The 25,736-nt window shown below is 42.1% G+C and overlaps 1 protein-coding gene across 3 annotated transcripts in view; it reads right to left on the bottom strand.

Moving 5' to 3' along the window:
* Window positions 1-25,736, bottom strand: part of NALCN (sodium leak channel, non-selective) — a 1,296,054-nt gene that overhangs the window by 615,616 nt on the left and 654,702 nt on the right. For all 3 annotated transcript variants that reach the window (XM_063953246.1, XM_063953245.1, XM_063953244.1), the window contains 2 exons: window positions 12,552-12,719; window positions 10,839-11,030 (listed from right to left, as the gene is read on the bottom strand). In XM_063953246.1, the coding sequence (XP_063809316.1) occupies window positions 10,839-11,030; window positions 12,552-12,719 (360 nt within the window). The remainder of the gene's footprint in view (window positions 1-10,838; window positions 11,031-12,551; window positions 12,720-25,736) is intronic.

Below are 25,736 nucleotides of genomic sequence, written 5' to 3' on the forward strand. Positions count from 1 at the left end.
CTGCAAACGCCTGGACACGCCTGCGTTCGCCGCACCATTCCCAGAAAACGGTCAGTTGATGCCCTGGAACACCTTCCTCCTGTCAATCTTCTTGCGATCGCGGGAGCGATCGCTTCCTTTGTTCTTCTTGTCGTTGCCCAGCAACGGCCATCACTGGGCAACGACGCGCTTGCGCATTGCAGCTGCCGCGCATGCGCAAAACCGACCCGTTCGCACCACTGCGGAAAACAGCAGCATGCAAACAGGTCGGAAAGACCCCCTAAAACTCCAGAGAAAGGACTTTACTTAGTTTCAAAAGTGGACCCGCTAAATCCCACAGATACCAAACAACATTATCATGATTAAAATACACTGTATTTGCCGTTCCATCAAAAAGGGCAAATAAAAATGCATACTGTATGTCACTAAATAAATCTCTGAAGTCCTCTTCCATGGCATATTGTGATGTAGTATAGAAGACACCCTATGTATCAGCGTTCAAGTAATAGGACAGAATTTCCAACTTCAATCACGGTATACGACATACACTTTATGAAAATGAAGTAAAAAATAATCTAAAATTGTTTTTTGGGATCTTGAGGAGCTCTAGAACTTCAGTTGGGCGCACGCAGCATAATCACTGTTGAAATCTGACACTAATATTAAACCATTAAAAGGAACCAATAATAAAATAAATAAATGCTGTTTTTTTTATTTTAAGAGTTGAATTACAGAACCAAACATAACAAAAAACAGCAACACATTCTGCACTTAAGACAACATGTATTTGTGTTTTGCTTTCTATACTGTAGGCACATAAGAATAAAAAATGTATCTGACAGATCCAGGCTAAAGATGTCTACATTTGTTTTAAACAGTTTACTAACAGCTTGATCAGAGCTGACAATGTTCCTGTAAACTTGGACTTTCACAAATCATTACATCAGATTGCTTAGTACAAATGTGCAATTTGCTGGGGGGTGACACCTTATCTTTATTTATATAACAACAATGCCCTTTAGAAGAGCTGCCTGTTCCATCAACAAAATATTACACAGAGGCATGCAAAGAGCAAGGTCAATGCTTCTATAATATTCTCTAAGATTTGGGGCTATACAGCTCAATCAAAGTAAAAATGACAGTTGATGAACGGCAGAATGTGTTACACAGACAGAGAAAAACCCACCCCAGGTATTAACGTTCAGCGGAGTAACCACTATTCTCCTAGAAGTCTGGGAGAGTTTTCAAGTATGATTCTATTACAACTGGGAAGTGCAGCACAACATATCAACATTCAGAATATTGGCACCAGAATGTCTACATGCCCTGAATGTTAACGTAAATAAGAATTTAACCATATAGACATTAACATAAGGGGCCTAATTCATGTTTGTAAGCACATGCCAACACAGTTGCGATTTTGAAGGCTACGGAATGGCTAATCATCCCAAGTGAAGCTGCCACCCAGAAAAGAAAATAGACACCCACTGGAGCAACTGCAAAGTCCTTAGCAACTGCGTACACATATGCAACATCGGCGCAATCATGAGTGAGTCTATGGTCATGCAGACTGCACATGGCAGTAGTGACGCTGGCACCATGTTTCTCTATGTAAACGATTGCAGCTGAAGGCAGATACACACCCCAAAAATGGCCATAAAGCCTGCGGTTTTGCAGCCACACCCTGTTACCTCCCCCAAATGGTCACTTTCTGTCAATCATTCTATGTTAAAGATCTCACTGCGAGGTACTATACCTTGGCACAGGTGCACGGCGATCACTGAGCTGCGTGAACAACGGCAAAGCGGTAAACATAAAGTAGGCCCAATGTCAGCATTGTCTGAATATTGAAAGCTAAATGTCAACCATGTTGTTTTCCATAACGAGTTAAGTAACCTTAACCCTAAACCTAACCCTAGTCACAGCTTAACCTTAAAATCTGTAATATCTGTTATCAACATTCACAGTGTTGACATTATGTCATGTCAACATTCTGCAATTGTCAAGATTGTGAATGTTGGAATTCTGTTTGTATCAACATTCAGACCATGTTCATATTCTTGTATCAACATTCTGAACGTATACAACTGAGAAAGTGCAGCACTTTATACTTCATCCCATCCAGAGTGTCCCCTCCTCCAATATCTCTATCACTGTTGACAACACCATCATCCCCCCTGTTCCCCAACTCTTCTGCCTAGGTGTCACTCTTGACTCCTCCCTCTCCTTCATCCCCCCCCCCTCGACACACACACACATTCAATGTCTACCTCAATCCTGTTGGTTCCAGTTATGCAACATCGCTCTCATCAGGTCATTCCTCTCCCAGAATGTGACTAAACTTATTATCGACTCACTGGTCATCCCACAGGGCTGACTACTGCAATCTTTTCCTCACTGGCCTTCCACGTTCCCAACTCGCTCCCCTCCAATCTGTTTTCAATTCTGCAGCTAGACTAATCTGACTCTCCCGCCGCTCCACATCTGCAACTCCCCTTCGCCAAAACCTGTACTGGCTCCCCTTTCCCTGCAGAGTCCTCTTCAAACTCCTCACCCTCACATACAAGGCCCTCTCTAACTTCACTACTTCCTACATCTCCCTACATACTCCTTCCAGCCTTCTCCGGTTGGCCAATGTCATCTCTCATCTACCGTGGTCACTGCATCTAACTCTCTACTCCAAGATTTCACCCGTGCTGCCCCCTTTCACTGGAACCAGCTTCCTCACTCTATCATACTTTTTCGATTTTGCAAAGCATCAAATGGCCACTGAAAACCGACCTGTTCATCAAAGCGTACAATTCTACCACATAACCATATCTCAAAGTCGCTCTCCCCACCCACTGCTTCATGCTTTGGTCATCTCTACTCTGTTCACTTCCTGCCCTCAGGTCCCCTCCCTTGCTCATGTCACCTGTCTCCCCTCTTTCCCTAGAATATAAGCTTTCAGTCGGGACCCTCTTCCTTCCTGTTCTCACAGCCCTCTTCTCTCGCATTTCTACTACAGCCCTCACCTACGCAGCGGCCATCTAACCCGCATCTTCTCTCAATGGCTGCACTCCCCTAATAATACATGAATTACTCCTTTGCTTACCCAACATCCTAGCTGTATTGTTCATTGAGATTTGTGTTGATAATTGTTATTTGCTCTCCATTTTAGTTTTGGTTACTGTAATGTGATTTTGTGTTTACGCTGTATTGTTCTAATGTGTGCCATATGTATGGCGCTGCAAACCGCTTGTGGAACACTATAAATAAAATGTAATAATAACTAATAATATCAAAGACATCAGCTGGGCTTTACATATTTCCAATAGCAATAACAATGCCATTAGCCATTGTTGTCTGTGGGCTACATATTGCATAACTTACCATGAGAGGTATGTATGGGGTGATATTTTTAACTCCATGTTGTTCATATATGACTTTATTGCTTATACTGAGATATTATATATTTGTACTTTTTTAGGATCTCAGTGTTTTGCAGACATACAGGTACCAGCTGGAAATACAGCCCCACTTTGAATAACAATCTGTATTTTACCTTTGACCCAGTGTGAAAGGACATAGTAAGTGGGGAGTGCAGATAGCTGTTAGGCTGGCTGACATTTATAAATATATATATCCTTATTATAACCATCTCACATGGAAACTGTCTAGTAACCGATGTTTGGGGTATTTAGTTCCTGTCTGTGTGAAAGGGGAACTTGCGTTTCTTTTGAGGTTATTAATGTGGGCCACTAGTGGGCCCAACACTAAAAAGTGCTTTGTGTGTGGCGCACTCTTTTAAATTGATATGATAGAAAATGAAGTTAAAACATAACTTTTATTAATATATTAAAATAAATCTCTCAGCCAGGCACCGTATCCATTTATTAGCCTGAGAGTGCATAAAATATTTGCAAAATTGCCTGAATCAATTATTCAAAATTGCTATGGCAATGTTAATTATAATATTGGACCTAACGAAATATGTTTAGATATAATTAGTTGTATCAGTTCTTGTTGGTGTCCATGAATAGAGATATTATTAAATTGCTGGTCTCTTTACAAGATTCTGATAATTAATGGTTCCCCATGGAGTTAATTCCCCAGTATACTGATCAATAATTATTGCTATAGACAAGCACAGATAAGGGTATAGAAAAAGGAATTTAATTTTTAAACACTTGAATCCTGCGTAACCAACAGGTGGATACATATAATTGTAATAACCTGTTAGGGATAATATGTATCTAAGTGTTGAAAGAGAGATCCTGCGTCAACCTCACAAGTAATGTTAGGGAGCAGAGTGATCATGTATAAATGATTATCCTGTTGTACACGGTAAAATCAGTCTGTTGCGTTCTAATTGATTGTTCCCATATAAGATTTTGGAAGTATATTACAGGATGACATTTCAAGCAGAACTGACAAAGTTGCTCCCAATCTGCAGTAACCAAAAGATGGATACATATAGTTGTAATAACCTGAGGGATAATACGTATCTAAGTATTGAAAGAAAGACACTGTGTCAACTTCACAAATGCTGTTGGGGAGCAGAGTGAACGAGTATAAACGATTATCCTGTTGTACAGGGAAAAAAGAGTCTGTTCCGTTCAAATAGATTGTTCCCATATAGGACTTTAAAGGTATAACTGTTCCTGCTATACAGAATATACATGTACCATGTTATTACAGGATGACATTTCAAGCAGAACTAACAAAGTGGCTCCTAATCTACACAAGTGAGAGCACATAAAGCCCTCATCAGCAGTAGTCTATGTTCACAGTGGCTGCACTCATATCACAGTCCGCCAGATATTGCAATGTTCTGCTCGCTTGTCAGCAACAGTGGATATTTAATTTGTTGATAACAATTAAATAACGGCTTTATTCTTCAAGAAACAATTATAAGAAGTGGGAACATTACTTCCAAAATGAAACCTGTATCCCATTTTATTCTCTGTAAAGCGCTGCGGAATATGTGTGCGCTATATAAATAACTGGTAATAATAATAATAATTTTGCATGTAATAACTTGAACAGCCCCTAATAAACACTCCTGTGAAAGCAACACAAAGGTTATAGAGTTAGTCAAATTGTACTTTGTACAACAAGCATCGCCGTTAATTGATGGATCTAGATCAGCATGATCATATATTTCTCTGCTTGTTTGGAAGTCTCATAATATACAGCACATTGTCATCTATTGAAAAAATATAGACACATGACAAAACATAAACTGATGCATAAATTCCTTTTCAAACCACCTATATAATGCTGTTAGTAAACAATCTATTCAGCTCCCAAAAAAAGCTTTATCCCATCCGTGCATTCACTTGGACAGCTGTTAATGTGTGTGTAATAATTGTCGAAAGTAGTATAAATTGTGACAGTGTGTAGATGGTATTAGATAGGATAGAGTCCATTTGTATTCATTTGTTCAATTGGACTCTATCCTATCTAATACCATCTACACACTGTCATAATTTATACTACTTTCGACAATTATTACACACACATTAACAGCTGTCCAAGTGAATGCACGGATGGGATAAAGCTTTTTTTGGGAGCTGAATAGATTGTTTACTAACAGCATTATATAGGTGGTTTGAAAAGGAATTTATGCATCAGTTTATGTTTTGTCATGTGTCTATATTTTTTCAATAGATGACAATGTGCTGTATATTATGAGACTTCCAAACAAGCAGAGAAATATATGATCATGCTGATCTAGATCCATCAATTAACGGCGATGCTTGTTGTACATAGTACAATTTGACTAACATACATAGTAACATAGTAACATAGTATCTGAGGTTGAAAAAAGACAATTGTCCATCGAGTTCAACCTATTTGTGGTCTCCTATGCATGATGATTTGACTAAAATTTCTGACTGATGCTGCTGTCAGCCATTGCATTTTATCCTTATTTATAGTAACTATAATACATGACTATGCACCATACCCCTGGATATCCTTATCCAATAGGAATTTATCTAACCCATTCTTAAAGGTGTTGACAGATTGCGCCATTACAACTCCCTCGGGCAGGGAATTCCAAACACGTATTGTCCTTACCGTGAAAAAGCCTTTACGCTGTATTGTGCGGAATCTCCTCTCCTCTAACCTGAGCGAGTGTCCACGAGTCCTCTGTGTTGATCTAACCAAAAACAGATCCCGCGCAAGATCTGTGTATTGTCCCCTTATATATTTGTAGATGTTGATCATATCCCCTCTTAGTCTCCGCTTTTCCAATGTAAACATGCCTAGTCTTTCAAGCCTTTCCTTGTATTCCATCATCTCCATGCCCTTATTTAGTTTGGTTGCCCTCCTCTGTACCTTTTCAAGCTCCAGGATATCCTTTTTGTAGTACCGTGCCCAGAATTGTACACAGTATTCAAGGTGTGGCCTCACTAGTGATTTATATAATGGGAGTATAATACTCTCGTCCCTAGCATCAATACCCCGTTTTATGCATGCTAATATCTTATTAGCCTTCTTTGCTGCAGTCCTGCTTTGGGTACTACTGCTTAGCTTGCTATCTATGAGGACACCTAAGTCCTTTTCCAGTACAGAATCCCCTAATTTTACCCCATTTAGTAGGTAGGTGTAATTTTTGTTCTTGTTACCACAGTGCATTACCTTACACTTGTCTGTGTTGAAGCGCATTCTCCATTTGGCTGCCCATGCTTCTAATTTAACTAAGTCGTTCTGAAGAGACTCGGCATCCTCCTCTGTATTTATAGCCTTACACAATTTGGTATCATCTGCAAAAATTGACACCATGCTCTCTAGACCTTCTGTTAGGTCGTTAATGAAAATATTGAACAATAGCGGTCCTAATACTGAGCCTTGCGGCACACCACTTAGCACTTCAGTCCAAGTTGAAAAAGATCCATTAACCACAACGCGCTGCTTCCTATTATCTAACCAGTTTTTGACCCAAGTGCATATTGTGCTTCCTAGCCCTGATTCTTGTAGCTTGTAGATAAGTCTCATGTGTGGTACAGTATCGAACGCTTTGGCAAAGTCTAAAAAGATTACATCCACGTCTTAACCCTGATCTAGGTTTGCGCTTACTGTTTCATAAAAGCCAAGTAAGTTGGTTTGACAGGATCTGTCCTTCATAAACCCATGTTGATTCCTTTTAATGACCTCATTGGTTTAAAGGAACTTCTGAATACTATCTCTTAGAATACCTTCCAATACTTTCCCCACTATAGATGTAAGACTAACTGGTCTATAATTACCTGGTTCAGCTTTACTTCCCTTTTTGAATATAGGCACTACTTCCGCTATACGCCAGTCTTTGGGAACCATACCTGATATAACTGAATCCTCAAAGATCAAAGATAGCGGTTTTGCCAGTTTAGAGTGAAGCTCCATTAGAACCCTTGGATGAATACCATCGGGCCCTGGTGATTTATTAATCTTTAAATGTTTTAATCGGTCACAGACTACTTCCTCGCTTAAATAAGTACCTATCAGTGTGATATTCTCATTATTGAGATTGTGTGTCAGTCCCTGAATTGGGTCCTCTCTAGTGAATACTGTTGAAAAAAACTCATTTAGTGTGTCCGCTATGTCATTATCATTTTTGCTTAAGACTCCCAACTTGTCTTTTAAAGGGCCTATACTCTCCTTCTTTAATCTCTTGCTATTAATGTATTTAAAGAATTTTTTGGGATTCGCTTTGCTTTCCTTTGCTACTAGTTTTTCAGTTTCTACTTTAGCCGCTCTTATTTCCTTTTTGCAATTTTTGTTACATTCCTTATAGTGCTGAATGACTCTGCTTCCCCGGCAGATTTGTATTTTTTAAATGCTCGCCTTTTCTTGCCCATAAGTTCCTTAATCTTTTTGTTAAGCCACATCGGTTTATGATTTTTATTCCCTTTTTTGCTACTCATAGGAATATATTTGAGTGTATTTTTAGCTAGCAGGAATTTTAGTACCTCCCATTTCTCCGTAGTATTTTTTCCTAAAAACAAACCTTCCCATTCAATATCCCTGAAAAATACCCTCATCATTTCAAAATTAGCTTTGCTAAAGTTTAAAGTCCTAGTTGAGCCAGTATAGGGCTGTTTGTTATAGACTAACTCTATAACCTTTCTGTTGCTTTCACAGGAGTGTTTATTAGGGGCTGTTCAAGTTATTACATGCAAAATGGGATACAGGTTTCATTTTGGAAGTAATGTTCCCACTTCTTATAATTGTTGCTTGAAGAATAAAGCCGTTATTTAATTGTTATCAACAAATTAAATATCCACTGTTGCTGACAAGCGAGCAGAACATTGCAATATCTGGCGGACTGTGATATGAGTGCAGCCACTGTGAACATAGACTACTGCTGATGAGGGCTTTATGTGCTCTCACTTGTGTAGATTAGGAGCCACTTTGTTAGTTCTGCTTGAAATGTCATCCTGTAATAACATGGTACATGTATATTCTGTATAGCAGGAACAGTTATACCTTTAAAGTCCTATATGGGAACAATCTATTTGAACGGAACAGACTCTTTTTTCCCTGTACAACAGGATAATCGTTTATACTCGTTCACTCTGCTCCCCAACAGCATTTGTGAAGTTGACACAGTGTCTTTCTTTCAATACTTAGATACGTATTATCCCTCAGGTTATTACAACTATATGTATCCATCTTTTGGTTACTGCAGATTGGGAGCAACTTTGTCAGTTCTGCTTGAAATGTCATCCTGTAATATACTTCCAAAATCTTATATGGGAACAATCAATTAGAACGCAACAGACTGATTTTATCGTGTACAACAGGATAATCATTTATACATGATCACTCTGCTCCCTAAAATTACTTGTGAGGTTGACGCAGTATCTCTCTTTGAACACTTAGATACATATTATCCCTAACAGGTTATTACAATTATATGTACCCACCTGTTGGTTACGCAGGATTCAAGTGTTTAAAAATTCCTTTTTCTATACCCTTATCTGTGCTTGTCTATAGCAATAATTATTGATCAGTATACTGGGGAATAACTCCATGGGGAACCATTAATTATCAGAATCTTGTAAAGAGACCAGCAATTTAATAATATCTCTATTCATGGACACCAACAAGAACTGATACAACTAATTATATCTAAACATATTTCGTTAGGTCCAATATTATAATTAACATTGCCATAGCAATTTTGAATAATTGATTCAGGCAATTTGGCAAATATTTTATGCACTCTCAGGCTAATAAATGGATACGGTGCCTGGCTGAGAGATTTATTTTAATATATTAACAAAAGTTATGTTTTAACTTCATTTTCTATCATATCAATTTAAAAGAGTGTGCCATACACGAAGCACTTTTTAGTGTTGGGCCCACTAGTGGCCCACACTAATAACCTCAAAAGAAACGCACTGTAATCTTCTGCTTAGTGGCGCACCTCCAACCCATAATAATTGTTTGTCATTTGGCTTTTTGTAGCCTAGATATCATTAAGCACGGATTGGTTGGTTCCTACAATTTGAATATATAATTGTAAACCTGTGCATGGTCTTCAAGACTGATTGCCTTTCTGAAGAAATCATTTGAAAGGGGATCTTGTCAGGTTTAAGATAAGTTATGGAGTAGTCATTCCATGTGAACGAGTACTGCCCCCGGTTTCACAGACACCATAAGCAATATCTCTTAAGCATCATTTTTTCCAGTAATTGTCCGAAAAGCCTGAGGGTGTGCTATAAAGTCTAGAGGTCTGCACACAGCAAATCAGTTCCAATTGGAGCTGGCTCTGTCTGCAGAGGAATTTAGTTTTCCTTCAAACCCACTCCAGCTTTTAACTTGTTACAAAGTAATAAGACGGGACCCTGGAGACTACTGGAGTCTTTGAACTGCTTATTACAGATGACCATTATTCGGGATAGACCTTAAACATCTGAGAAAACAGCTGAGTATTAACTTGTTCTTACTTATATGCTTTTTATTGTTGAAAGGGACTATAACTTGTTCTTACTTGTATGCTTTTCATTGTTGTAACTTAGATAAAGAAATGCTTATCCTGTTTGAAATGTCTAGTGTCAGTCTCCCTATTTAACTCACTGGGGGGAATTCAAATGTTTGAAAAGTTGGTTGGGTGTCTGTTTTTACTTGTCTATTAGATAGGAAAAAACAGACACCCAGCTGACTTTTCAAACAAATGAATACCCCTCATTGTATCCCAGAACCTAGTGCTTGAGTTTTTCAACTGACAAAAGAGGTTTCATCTGGATCCCTCTCCAGTAACAGCCACTGGTGCATACGCTGTCTAATGACCACTGGACGGAATTGGATAACATATTGAAAGTTCTTTCTAACTAACCCTTGCCTCGAGAAAGTAGCTCACTGCTCTGGGAATATAACTTATTTCCTAAATGTTTATTAGACAATAATATCAGCACCACCCACACTGAGTTGCTTGATATTTATAAAATACCTTTCTGTAATCTCTACACTTTGATTACAGGGAGTCTCTAATGACCAATTCTCCATAAATTTAATTCTATCCATGTAATATCCGCTCTTTCCTCCCTGCTGTACTTCTTTCCCATCCCAATCTTTTTCTTTGTCCTTATTTCCATATCCTTGACTATTAACCGTACTTTATCATTACAAGTCATGGGATACAGAACTGTGCTTTTATTATTTGTGTACATTTCAATCTACATTATCTTTTCTTTTTTCTTTGTATTTTATATTTCACTATGTTTGCTGCACTAATTGTAACATTTTATAAATAATGAGAAAAAAAACCCATGCAGTTGTTTGTTATCACTTCTGACTTAATAAAAGAGGATTCTTATGAAGGATATTTCATATTTGCAATGTATATTGTAATATTATCGATACGGTTCAGTGATTACAGTACATACCCGAGGAAAGGTGGTGAAGCGGTCTAGCTCTTCCACAAAGCAGAACATCTGCAAGCTGATTGCTGACATTACAATGAGCAGACTGGCAGTGAATACCACTAGGCTTCCTAGTTTTTTACCAGGTCCAAATATTTTATATACAAAGTCTTCCAGAGCTGGTGAGATCTTGATTAGTCGTACCACCCTTAGAACCTGCAAAAATAAAATGCCATATGCAACATTATTTAACAATTATGCACAAATAATTTATTACATTTAATTTCTGTTAGTGCATACAGAGTTTTCTTGTGATAATGGTAGATTGTCTCTTTAGGGATAAGGGCTGTGAGTGAGAATATAAGGCAGGCTACACACTAGAACGATGTGTAGCCAGCCGATCCGACGGATGATGGGGAAATGTAGGATGCCGTGCTGCAGCATCGTACATGATATCTTCTGGTTGGCTCTGCAGCATGGTCAACCGGAAGATATTGCATGCGACCGCAGGCAGGCACAAATTGGGCATACACACTGAATGATCTGGCAGATATGTATATCCAATTTAGAAAACGACATATCAGTCCGAGATCGTTCTAGTGTGTACCTACCCTAAGCTGACCAAGTAGTATAAAATGTGATGTGTCCATACTCTTCTGTACCATAATACCAATATAAACTACAGGCACTATCTCTAGGTGTGACTTTCTTTTAAAACGACATTTCCCTTGAGTCTCAAATTACACCACCCCTGAATTTTAAAGTAATATCTTCGCAGCTAACTTTGTACCTATTTAAGAAAAGATTAAGGAAGAATTGCATGCAATGTAGTAACCTTTTAATTTAGTAAAGTGATTTTATGCATTGGGGATTTTTTTTTTTTCTTTGACCCTGGATCTCCCTTGTGCAAAGAGAGGTAATTAAGATAATATACTGTATGATGTAAAGGTTACATACCTCCCAACTGTCCCAATTTTGGCGGGACAGTCCCGTTTTTAGGACACTGTCCCATCCGCAGGCCGTAGTGTTCCACGGAGTCTATTCCGTGGAGAGAGAGGCATGGCCAGCAGCTTCCAGAGCACTTGGTATGCCCTCATAGTGATGAAAATGGTGGGGCGAGGATTGTGATCACAGCAATTCACATACAGCCATACCCCCTAGTTGTGAGGCTATGCTCCCTATTTTGGGGTGCGAGCTTTCAGCATGCACAGATATCCCTATTCATTCGAGCACAAAGTTGGGAGGTGTGAGGTTATAATATATGCTCTTTTACAATGCTGCATTACATGTATGACCAATTTATATGTTACAGAATTCTAGGAACTCAGTGACGCTGATTCTTAGTTGGGAGGAAAGACAAAAAAGCAAGTAACTTTGTATCTTGAGCAACCATGCTGGAATGCAAGGGGTACAAATACATTTGTTCTTGCATGCAGGGTAAATACTGGCCACTTTTGCATGTAGCCCACAAATGCTGGACAGCTTTATTTTTACACTTCAATTTTGATTTCAGTTTGGACATGCCCCTTGCACATCTAATTCTCTCTGCACCTTTTACATCTGTCCCACCTGCGTGCAACCTGTTTTTGTCACAGTTACTTGGTCTCGTTAGCTTTGCTCTCAACTCAGAATCAACAGCAGTAGCTCCAACGTATACAAAACTTTGGCTATACATGTCAAACGTATTCTTAGTAAATATGGTAGTAAAATATGGATTAAAACAGCTGCAACACATACCTGGAAGTAGGTAAACTGAGAGTGGTAAAGAACTGGATAAATATGAAGAGTTGTCCCAACTACAAGGAGTAGCTCAAATTTGTGAAGAGAGGAGCTAATATAGCCCGTAAATCCTAGGCACCAAATCTTCAATAGAGCTTCCAAGTCAAAAAGTACAGTGAATGCCACCTGTGGAGAAGGGAAAAGAAACACACTGTAACTGATATTCTGTGTAGACAGCTAGTAGTATTCAGTTCAGTGGTTTGTTTTGGGGTGTAGCAACAGATGAGTTGATAGATTAACCCTAAATGCAACCACTTCTAATTCTAAACTGTTATGTTTACAAACATTTGATATGCACAGAGGCACCACAGTGTTTTCAGGTAGGGGGGTAATATTGCTGAATGTCACTCCATCAGGGGCAGCTGGACTTACCCGCCACATCACCTAGCTGACAGAGATAGCCTTATCTACACATGGAGCCCTACTCATATATCCCTTTAATAGGATTAATTGAGCCAGTGCTGTAATGACTCAATCCCCTGCTGTATTGTTCTCTCTTTATTGTATTGCAGCTGAGAAAAATAGATGAAAGGATTATGCTAATAAACCTTGGTGCACCTAGGCGCACCAGAGAAGGCTAGATGAGCAAGGCTCCATCTCATAATTAAATCTATTTTATACTGTACATATATAGTTTGTCACATGTTTTGAATTCTGTGATGGAATTAAGGTTTCTCTATTAATAGACATACATCTCTATAGAGAAGTACCGAATCACATGATCGGTGTTCAGCACTCCTTTGCAGGCTGGCCTTATTGCATTCTGGGAATTATAGTTTTCTTACAGAGTATCTTAAACAAGAAATGGATCTTCAATAAATTCCGGGATGGATGAGACAGTCATTTCCAAAATTACACAACTGTTCAATATACAAATAAAGGGCAAAACAGGAATGGAGAAGAAGGCATAATATTGGACAAACCAATCTTACATGGAATGGTCCCATTGGGTTATAGGAGTTGTAGTTTTCCTAAAGGGCACCATAATCACATACTAAGATAACATTCATTCATTATAAGACACATAAGTACTCAGAAATAGGGACACAAAATATATAGTAACAGTGAAAAAATGTATACAGTACATGTTGATATATTGGACCCACATTTTAATTATATAACCATGTTAAGTTCTACTGCTTCATTCAATCCTTCTGGAGATATTGAATTAATTTGAAACATCCAGAAAACCTCCTGTCTGCACAACTGTCTAAAGCGGCCTCCTCCACGTTTTGTTATTGGAATAGGGTGGTCATTCAGAGTTGTTCGCTCGGTAATTTTCTTCGCATTGCAGCGATTTTCCGCTAATTGCGCATGCGCAATGTTCGCACTGCGACTGCGCCAAGTAAATTTGCTAAGAAGTTTGGTATTTTACTCACGGCATTACAAGGTTTTTTCTTCGTTCTGGTGATCGTAATGTGATTGACAGGAAGTGGGTGTTTCTGGGCAGAAACTGGACGTTTTATGGGAGTGTATGAAAAAACGCTGCCGTTTCTGGGAAAAACGCGGGAGTGGCTGGAGAAACGGGGGAGTGTCTGGGCGAACGCTGGGTGTGTTTGTGACGTCAAACCAGGAACGACAAGCACTGAACTGATTGCAGTGGCAGAGTAAGTCCCGAGCTACTCAGAAACTGCAAAGAAATTTCTATTCGCAATTTTGAGAATCTTTCGTTCGCAATTTTGCTAAGCTAAGATTCACTCCCAGTAGGCGGCGGCTTAGCGTGTGCAATGCTGCTAAAAGCAGCTTGCGAGCGAACAACTCGGAATGAGGGCCTATATTCTAAGGCTGTTATTTTCAAGCCTTTTGTATCCCCATTGTGCATTTCGTTAAAGTGTCTTGATACACTACAGTATGTGTGAGGATTTTTTTGATGATATTTCTACGGTGTTCTAGGAGTCTCACTCTAAGGGGTCTGGTGGTTCTACCTATATATTTAAGGTTACATTCACAAGTTAGCATATAGATCAGGAATTAGGTGTTACAAGAAATTAAACTTCTTATTTCGTAGTTCTTCTCCCCTATTAACACTGATGTCATTTTCTTAGGCATATATTCACATGTTAAACATCTGTTGCCTCCACATTTATAACAGACTATTGGTTTTGGTTTAAGCCAACATAAATTCTGGGGAGTATCTTTCTTAGGGGGGTCATTCCGACCCGTTCGCACGCTGCAAATTTTCGCAGCTGTGAGAATGGGTCAGAACTGCGCATGCACGCAGCGGCAATGCGCGTCAGTCGCCAGCGGTGGCCGTCTCCGCGGAGCGACGGACCTTATGAAGAAGCCGTTCGCAGCGGTGAACGCAAGAAGATTGACAGGCAGAAGGCGGACCTGGGTGGCAACTCACCGTTTTTGAGGAGTGTCCAGAAAACGCAGGCTTGCCCAGCCATGGAAGAGGAGGGTTCCTGACGTCAGCTCCAAGCCGGACCATCGCAGCGGGTGAGCAAGTCCTGAGCTGTGCAGAAACTGCACAAACTTTAGTTTGTGCAGCTCTCTGCACATCTGATCCCCCCTCTCCTGTAGGCGGTGACTACCTGATAGCAGCAGTGCTAAAAGTAGCCTGCTAGTGATCAGGTCGGAATGAGGGCCTTAGGGGTACATTTACTAAGCAGTGATAAGAGTGGAGAAGTGAGCCAGTGGAGAAGTGCCCATGGCAACCAATCAGCACTGAAGTAACATCTTAATTTGCATACTATAAAAAGATACACAGCTGCTGATTGGTTGATGGGGAAATATCTCCACTGGCTCACTTCTCCGCTCTTATCACTGCTTAGTAAATGTCCCCCTTAGTCTCTTGTGTTTTTAGATAGCTGGGTGCCAGTAGGTGTTTTAGTGATTTATTTTTACAGAAAACAAAGACCGGTTTTGGTGGAATTAAATCATTTAAGAGAAAATCTTGTTTCAAAATATTACAGTTTTTCTGTATAATGCTCTTAATTTCTGAACAGTGGTTATTATATGTGGAGATGAATGCTATCATTATGAAATGTAATTTTTTAGTTGTGTTAAGAGCTCCTCTCTACTTTTTAGCTTAACTGTCTCTAGTGCTTTTGATATTAGGCTTTCAACAGTGGCGTAAGTTTGCCCCAGTTGCCCGGAGGCATGATAAAATGTTGGTGCCCCACCCCTATACATATAGGGGTATATATATAATATATATATATATATATATATATATATATATACGTCATATGTAGATATCTGGTACTCAGGGAGAACAGTAACAGCATACTCAGGTTCCTTTCACAATAGTATAGATACACACACACACCTCTTTCACTTACACACACGCCTCTTTTCCTTGAACACACACACATGCCTTTTTCACTTAAAACACACACACCTCTTTTACTAACTCACACGCCTCTATCACTAACTCACACGCATTTTTCACTTACACACACACACCTCTTTCACTAACTCACACGCCTCTTTCACTTACACACACACCTCTTTCACTTACACACATGCCTCTTTCACTTACACACATGCCTCTTTCACTTACACACACACACACACACACACACACACATTTTTCACTTACACACACATGCCTTTTCCACTTACACACACATGCCTTTTTCACTTACACACACACACGTCACTTTCACTTACACACAATTACACACACACGTCACTTTCACTTACACACAATTACACACACATGTCACTTTCACTTCCACACAATTACACACACACGTCACTTTCACTTACACACACGCCACTTTCACTTACACACACGCCACTTTCACTTACACACAATTACACACACACACACACACACACACACACGTCACTTTCACTTACACACACACACAATTACACACACATACATGCCTCTTTCACTTACTCACACACACACACACACACACACACACACACAATTGCACACACACACGCCACTTTCACTTATACACATGCCACTTCCACTTACACACAATTACACACACACACACACACACACACACACACGTCACTTTCACTTACGCACACATAATTACACACACACACACACACACATGCCTCTTTCACTTACACACACACACAATTACAGACACACATGCCACTTTTACTTACACACACACATGCCTCTTTCACTTAAACACACAACTTTCCTTTAAAAAATACAGACATACACACCTCACTTAAAAACATTCACACACATAAACACAGTGCTGCCAACAATTATTAAAGATACCCCCAGTAATCACACCCTCCCACACACACCCACACACACACACACATACTGTACACCACACACACACACACACACACACACACACACACACACACACACACACACACAATGCAGCAGCTTGAGGCATGTAGTTCCAGTGCCTACCTGTTGCTATCCCCAGGACGGAGGAAGAGAGAGCTTCAGCCGGCCAGCTCTATTGGAAGTCCCTGTAAGCAGCTGTGCGCTGGAGCTCCCCCTAGCTGCAGCCAGCTGTCAGCTGAGCTCTCTCTGTGGATACGAGGAGGCAGCTGCTGCTGCTGCAGTGCTACAACACTGGCACAGCTCCTCCGTCCAGTCAGATGTGGCGATGGATTGTCGGGCAGTGGGAGTCAGTGGAGAAGTGCCCCCTGCAGGTCAGGAGCCCGGCGGCAGCTGACTCCATTGCCTCCCACAGTTCCGCCACTTGCTTTCAAGGTAACCTTGATGGTGAAAGGATTCTATGATATCATTTGCTTGTTTTGCAAAAGTATGGGGGTCTGAGCAGTTTCTCTTTAGAGGAAGGAGTTGCCCTTTTGAAATATTATTATTTTTTCACGGAGGGTAGTGTGTGTTTTAAAAAGCAAATATGAGGCTCGACCAACCTCCTTAATATAATTTTCAGTACAGATCTCACTGTTATGAATTTTTAAAGTCAGGTCCAAGAAGTTTATTTGGGTCTCGTGAAAGGAGTAAGTGAACTGCAAATTATAAGGGTTGGTGTTAAGAAATGTGATGAAATTGTGCGCAGAAAGGTGATCCCCATCCCAAATAATATAAAGGTCATCACTGTAACTGCCATAGAAAGGAGACGGTCTCCATCCTGACACTGCCCATGTTAGCCTAGATAGTGGCCTGACTGTGCCCCTTGACCCAGTACATTGACTAGCGACTATCAAATATTTGGGGGAGGGGGCAGCATACCCCTTGACACCCCACCACCACCATACTGGCACCTATGGATATGCATACAAATGTTCATATTGATCAACTCTTCCCTCATGTGCTTATCCTTTCTTACTTTAATAATCTTCAACTGCACCAAATCCAGCAGTCTTCTGCCACCTGATACTTATTCCAGTGTCATCTGCTGATGTAACTATGTTTATTTACCCTGTACTTGTCCTATACGGTCATCAACTATAAGTTGTTGTTTTCCTGTTTGATTATTTGTTTATGTACTCTGTAATTGGGCGCTGCAGAACCCTTGTGGCGCCATATAAATAAAGGATAATAATAATAATAACATGTTTCATAATAGAAAAAATGAATGCCTCCCATTTGTTGATGTTTTAATTTACTCTTAAGTCCTAATAGCATGTTGCTGTACAGTATTCATGCAATGCCAGATAGACTGGCCAGACACAACTGCATTAGTAGAAATGCTGGTGTATTGCCAGAAGATGTTTGAGCAATACAACTGTGGAAGAATGAAGACATGTTGGCATTGTGTTCTGTGTGATGCCGTCTTTAATATTTTCAAATGTCAGAGTGACAGTTAGTCCCTAAATTTACACACTGCTGAACAACAGGAACCCAAATGTGAGCCAGAAGTGTATGGGGAAATGGTGCAGTTCTCTGACTACCTGGCTGAAAAGGGTGTAGTATGGTATGCCGGCGGGCGGGCTCCCAGCGACCAGCATACCGGTGCCGGGAGCCCGACCGCCGGCATACCAACAGTGTGGCGAGTGCAAAGGAGCCCCTTGCGGGCTCGCTGCGTTCGCCGCGCTACGTGCGCCACGCTATTTTATTCTCCCTCCAGGGGGGTCGTGGACCCCACGAGGGAGAATAGCTGTCGGTATGCTGGGTGTCAGGATCCCGGTGCCGGTATACTGTGCGCCGGGATCCCGATATTCGGCATACTGAAGACCACCCGGCTGAAAATGATAGCAGCAATACTAGCACACCTCAGATGCTAGAAATCCAGGAATGAGGAAACCTGTATAGCTATGAAGTGTCACACAGCAGGTTGGCCTCACATATCTCTAGGGAGGAATCAGCTCTCTATTTACTCTGATACTATCAGAAGGATGTAAAAAGTGGCATGTGCTCCTTTCCAAGTGATGCTAGGCAAGAGTTCACATGGACTGATGCCCAGCATGTGGTGCTGGTGATTATTGTTAACCCTCTCTGATTCAGATCTAAGAAGCTATACAAAATATCCAGACAACACAAGGATGTGTACTGTAGCTTACCCGAATCAAGTGGAACATGCAAAAAGGAGATTTATGGTAAGACTTACCATTGTTAAATCTCTTTCTGCAAGGTACACTGGATTCCACAGGCAATAACATCGGGGTGTAGAGTTGGATCTTGATCCGAGGCACCAACAGGCTAAAGTTTTGACTGTTCCCAGGATGCACTGCACCGGCTCCTCTATAGCAACCCCTACAGGCACTGGAGCTCAGTTTTGTTAACCAGTCCAATGCAGTAGCAGGTAAGAGAGATGATAGATGTTAGTCACATAGACCCACATTCTCACGACAGGAGAAAGGACTAGCGGCTAATGCCATACAAACCCAAAGAAGCTAAGTGCGTCAGGGTGGGCACACTGTGGAAACCAGTGTACCTTGCAGAAAGAGATTTAACAATGGTAAGTCTTACCATAAATCTCCTTTTCTGCAGCGTGGTACACTGGTATTCCACAGGGAATAACATCAGGGATGTCCTAAAGCAGTTCCTCATGAGAGGAGATGCTCTGTAGCGGGTACAACAACCCGGTGTCCAAAGGAAGCATCCTGGGAGGCGGAAGTATCAAAGGCATAGAACCTGATGAATGTGTTCACTGAGGACCACGTAGTCGCCTTGCACAATTGTGGACGCGCCGCGGCGGACTGCCCAAGAAGGTCCAACAGACCAAGTAGAATGGGCCTTGATAGCAGCAGGAGCTGGAAGTCCAGCCTGCGCATAAGCTTGTGCAATCACCATCCTAATCCATCTGGCCAAGGTCTGCTTATTTGCAGGCCAGCCACGTTTGTGAAAACCAAAAAAGTACAAAAAGAGAATCTGATCTCCTGATAGACACAGTCCTTTCTACATATATACGGAAAGCCCGTACCACATCCAAAGACCGCTCTTTGGAGAACAAACCAGGAGAGATAAAGGCCGGAACCACAATCTCTTGGTTAAGGTGGAAAGATGACACCACCTTAGGTAGATAACCAGGGCGAGTTCTAAGAACTGTCCGGTCACGGTGAAAAATCAGAAAGGGTGGACGACAGGACAAAGCGCCTAAGTCTGACACCCTCCTAGCAAAGGCAATAGCCAACAGAAAAATGACCTTAAGCGTAAGGCATTTAAGATCCACAGACTCAAGAGGTTCAAACGGAGACTCTCGAATGGGCATTAAGGACAACATACAGATCCCATGGAGACACAGGAGTGACATAGGGAGGCTGAATCCGTAGTACGCCCTGAGTGAATGTATGAACATCAGGAATAGATACAATTTTTTGCTGAAACCACAATGACAACGCAGAAATGTGAACCTTGAGGGAGGCCAGGCAAAGTCCTAAATCCAGGCCTTGCTGCTAAAAAGCCAGAAGTCTGGAAGTACTAAACTTGTATGCATCATAATTCTTAGCAGCACACCAGGTGAAGTAAGAATTCCAGACCCTATAATAAATCCGTGCCGAAGCCGGTTTGCGGGCCTTCAACATAGTTTGAATAACCGCCTCAGAAAATCCATTGGCCCTCAAGAGTGAAGCTTCAAGAGCCACGCCATCAAAGCCAGTCTTGCCAGGTCCTGGTAAACACAAGGGCCCTGAACGAGGAGGTCTGGGCATTGAGGAAGTAGAAGAGGATGCTCGATCGAGAGACTCTGCATGTCTGAGAACCAATGCCGTCTGGGCCACGCTGGAGTGACTAGAAGCAGTATTCCTCCGTCATGATTGAACTTCTGTATTACCCTGGGCAGGAGTGACACTGGAGGGAACATGTATGGCAGCTGAAAGTTCCATGGAATTGCCAGTGCGTCCACGAATGCTGCATGAGTATCCCTTGTCCTTGCTCCGAAGACCGGAACCTTGTGATTGTATTGAGACGCCATCAGGGTTACATCTGGTAGACCCCACTTGTCCACAAGGAGTTGGAAGAGCTCCGGATGAAGACTCCACTCCCCGGCATGTGTGTCCTGATGACTGAGGAAGTCCGCTTCCCAGTTGAGGACCCCCGGTGTGAACACTGCCGCTATTGCTGGCAGATGGCGAAGAATTTTGGACACTTCCATCATTGCCATGCGGCTTCGAGTGCTGCCTTGATGGTTTATGTACGCCACCGTGGTGGCGTTGTCTGATTGTACTTGAACAGGCCTGTTCTGTACGAAAGGCAGGGCCAGTGTCAATGCATTGAACACTGCCTGCAATTCCAGAATGTTTATCGGGAGGAGAGATTCCTCCCTGGTCCACCGACCCTGGAGAGAGTGTTGCTCCAACACCGCGCCCCAACCCTCCAGACTGGCATCCGTCATTAGGAGGACCCAGTTGGAGATCCAGAAGGGTAGACCCCTGCTCAACTGTCGGTCCTGTAGCCAGCAACTCAGTGATAGACGAACCTCCGGAGTCAAGGAGATCATCTGAGACCTGATCCGGTGAAGCAGGCCATCCCACTTGGAAAGGATTAACCTCTGCAGAGGGCAGGAATGAAATTGACTGTACTCTACCATGTCGAAAGCCGACACAATGAGGCCTAGTACTTGCATCGTCGAGTGTATCGACACTCTTTGGCAAGAGAGGAAGCATCTGATTCTGTCCTGAAGTTTCAGGACCTACTCTGGAGACAAGAACAAACATTAGTTGTATGTATCCAGTAATGCCCCCAGGTGCACCATGCTCTGAGCAGGGACCAGTGAGGATTTATTCAAGTTGATGAGCCACCCGTGGGCTTGTAGGAATTGGACAGTCAGTTCCAGATAATGGAGGAGAGCCTCTGGGGAGTTTGCCAGGATCAACAAGTTGTCCAGATATGGCAGGATACTGATACCCTGACAGCGGAGAAGGGCCGTCATGACTGCCATGACCTTGGTGAAGATCCGAGGAGCCGTAGTCAGTCCAAAAGGCAAGGCTTGGAACTGATAATGAAGGTTGCCAATAGCAAACAGTAGATATTGCTGATGCGACATGGCAAAAGGTATGTGTAGGTAAGCATCCTGTATATCCAGGGATACCATATAGTCCTTGGGTTCCACAGCAAGTACAATAGAGCGCAGAGTTTCAATATGGAATTTGGACACCCTCACAAATTTGTTCAAAGATTTGAGGTTGAGTATAGGCTGGGAGGATCCATTCGGCTTTGGAACTAGAAACAGCGTCAAACAGTATTCCCTGCCTCTCTGAGACAGAGGTACCGGCACTATCACTCCTGTATCCAGGAGGGATTGGACAACCAAATGTAGAGTTTGTGCTTTTAACGGATCCGAACGGATAACCATTGAGCAATACTGGCGAGGGGGACATCTCTTGAAAGAGATTGCGTACCAGTGAGAGACCATTTCCTCCACCCAGGCATCCGAAGTGGTCTTTAACCATACCTGGGCAAACTGCAGAAGTCGACCCAATCATGCAGCAGGCTCATCCGGTTTGGAAGCAGGCTGACGGGGCGGCCCAAGAACGTTTAGGTTTGGGCTTAGAGGACTTGGAAGTGTGAGCCTGTCTTGGGTACACCTGACCCTTTGCTTTACCTGGAGGTCGAAAGGAATGAAAAGTAGTACTCTTAGCCTTCGGAACTGAAGGATTAGTACTTGGGAGAAACGCAGTCTTGGCCGACGCCAAATCGGTCACAATCTTGTTCAGATCATCTCCAAATAGTATATTTCCCTTAAAAGGGAGTACCTCCAAGGTCTTCTTAGAGTCCAGGTCCACCGACCAGGACCGTAACCACAGAATCCAGCGAGCCAGGATAGACATAGTAGATGCCTTGGCTGCCATAACGTCTGCATCAGAGGCCGCCTCCTGAATATAGTGGGAGGTTGTGGTAATATAGGACAGATATTGTCTGGCAGTTGCAGAAAAATCAGAAGGTAGCTCTTCCTCAACTGATTGAACCCATGCTTCAATGCCTTTTGCAGCCCGAGAGGCTGGCATAGTGGGTCTATGCACAGCACCTGTAAGAGTGTAAATAGAATTAAAGCAACCCTCCACATGCTTATCCGTCGGTTCCTTCAAAGAGGTGACAGTGGTGACAGGCAGAGTAGATGACACCACAAGACAGAGGCTACATGTGAGTCCACTGGTGGCGGGGTTTCCCACTTGTTACTCAACTCCACAGAGATAGGAAAATGAGCTAGCATCTTTTTAGACAGGGAAAATGTATTTCCTGGAGAAGACCAGGATTCCTGACGTATGTCAATTAAATGGTCAGAATGTGGTAAGACTAATTTAATAACCTTCTGACCTTTGAACTTATCAGGTTTCTTAGACGTATCAGGAGGGTCAATCTCATCATCAATCTGAAGAATCAGCTTTATAGCCTCCACTCGGTCAGGAACATCAACCTGTGTTGTAGAATCTTCAACAGAAGCAGCGGTATCAGCATCTGATGGATCAGTATATTCCCCATCTGAATCGGAAGAATCATCCGAAATATTAGTGGATATTAGTGGATTTTGAGGAAGAAATGGCCTGCTTAGATGACCCTTTGGTCCCAGTAGAGCGAGGGTTAGGTTTTTGTTTAACCAAGGACTGATTTAATTGCTGTAACTGGGTTAACAGAGTATCCACCCATGGTGGATTAACTACAGGGACAATATGTGGCTGTAATGGCACATGAGGTCCCACAGGGGGCGTAAGTCTTATTACAAGCGTAGTTAGTATATTTGAAAATGCAGCCCATGGTGGATCTGCCACAGGTTCTGCGGGCTGACTAGGGGGTGCAGAACACCCAGTACCTGAACCCTCAGCAGAAATGATTTCCTCAAGTAAATCCGTGGTGCCAGCACTGCATGATGCTGGAGCGTCTGCGTATCAGTACAATATAGCCAGTCAAACACAATACCTGACAAAAAAAACCACAATACCTGACAATAAAAACCTAAGGTATGTGACCGCAATTGCAGAGCACAAAAAGAGGATTTAAGTGGTATGAGGTGAACGAAACACACAGAGAAAAATACAAAACAGTATATCCTGTGGAACACTATATGGTATATGAGACCCTGATGCACTTAGACCCCTAGGGCACAGAATATAGTGATAGCAACAAGTGTGATACACAGAATAGAATCCACATAGCAGCTATAGGCACACACAGTCACAGGTACAATGCAGAAATTATTACATATAAAACTGCCCTGGACTAGTAATACTACATATAGAAATGTATGTATACAGATATAACAATGCACAGTAAACACTGGATGTATATCACAGAATACTTGTTCTAAATATTCATATAGCAGTACACTTGTTCTTAACTAACGCTGTCTAAATGACATGCTTAATACTTAAGTGTCCTGTAAATGCACAGCGCTGATGAGACAGGCGGCTTTACAGAGGAGTCCTGGGATCAGCGCAGCTGAAATGGCACCCAAACGCTGATAGGGAGTGAGGGAGAGAGAGATGTAGCTCTAGGGTGGAAACACCTGCTGTAGATGGCGCCTGGAGCTGGGGGAGGGGCTAGAGGTCAGCGAGTTATCCACTCTGCTGGACTTCACCACTGGGTACTATGGAGCCTATACTAAACGGATTTCAGTAAATCTGACCTGTGCTCCTTGCCCTGGTGGATATAGTGTGGTTCCATCACCTGGTGGACCCTCTTACCTCCTCCCTGAAGTGCGGCCACACGATCCAAGAGAGCAGCAGCGGTGAAGTGTGCCTGATGACCGGAGCGCCTCCGCTGCAAGTACCCGGCAACCAGGGCGCAGGAGTATGCGGACCGCTGGGGGAGGTGATGGAGCTGCAGCACAGAATGTCAGCATGACATACACAGCATCTAGTGCCTGTGCTGCGGCCCTTGAAGTCTTCTTTCTTCTTAAGCTCTTATTAGGGCTGCCTAGCGCTAGGGCTATTAGGGCTTATTAGGGCTGCCTAGTGCACTGCAGGCACCAACTTACAAACTGAGCTCCAGTGCCTGGAGGCGGGGCTATGGATGAGGTGGTGCAGTGCATCCTGGGAACAGTCAAAGCTTTAGCCTGTTGGTGCCACGGATCAAGATCCAACTCTACACCCCGATGTTATACCCTGTGGAATACCAGTGTACCCCGCTGCAGAAATTTGCTTTAGAATGCACAATCCGCAAATTATAAGCATTGTTTTAACTTATTATTAGGATACTGGCCTAAACTAAACTAGAGTTTCCCAAACTCCACCATTACAGTCCAAGCTTAAAGGATATCCATGCTTGAGTCGATGGTTAAATGAAATTAACTGAGGTACTAATTAAGCCTATATACTACATGTTATGTGATGAGGAGGTCAAGTATAGCACAGGCTGGATGCCAAGTGTGGGAACACATTCATTTGCAGCATCTTGTTTATTGAAATATCTTTCAGCGGACTACCTGCTTATAATATCATGTAATGGCTATCTAACGAACGAAAATTAGATATCATCTGTGAACTCTAAGCAACTGTTACTAAGGTATAACTTAAGATCGGTGAACCAATTTATTTGTATATTCTATACATCTTGTCATAAATTGTTCTTAGTTTTTAATTTTTAAAAGTTTGTAATTTTTAATATATCTCGTGCTCTCACTGTGTTGATTTTATACTAATTAAGTCACCTGTGATTAAGCATGGAATCCTTAAAACCTGGACTGTGGTGGTGGAGTTTGGGAAACTGCACTAAACAATCACATAGCACTGAGTGCTAAGTCTGATCCTGTTTTATAGCACCTACGTGTTGGGACCTGAGATCACAGAAGATTGCTGTCAAATCGAGCATGTGCAGGTTAGTTCCAGCAATGTAGGAGGTTTTCCTCTTTATTAGTCACT

Source organism: Pseudophryne corroboree, chromosome 2 (assembly GCF_028390025.1).
Source record: "Pseudophryne corroboree isolate aPseCor3 chromosome 2, aPseCor3.hap2, whole genome shotgun sequence".
Taxonomy (NCBI): domain Eukaryota; kingdom Metazoa; phylum Chordata; class Amphibia; order Anura; family Myobatrachidae; genus Pseudophryne; species Pseudophryne corroboree.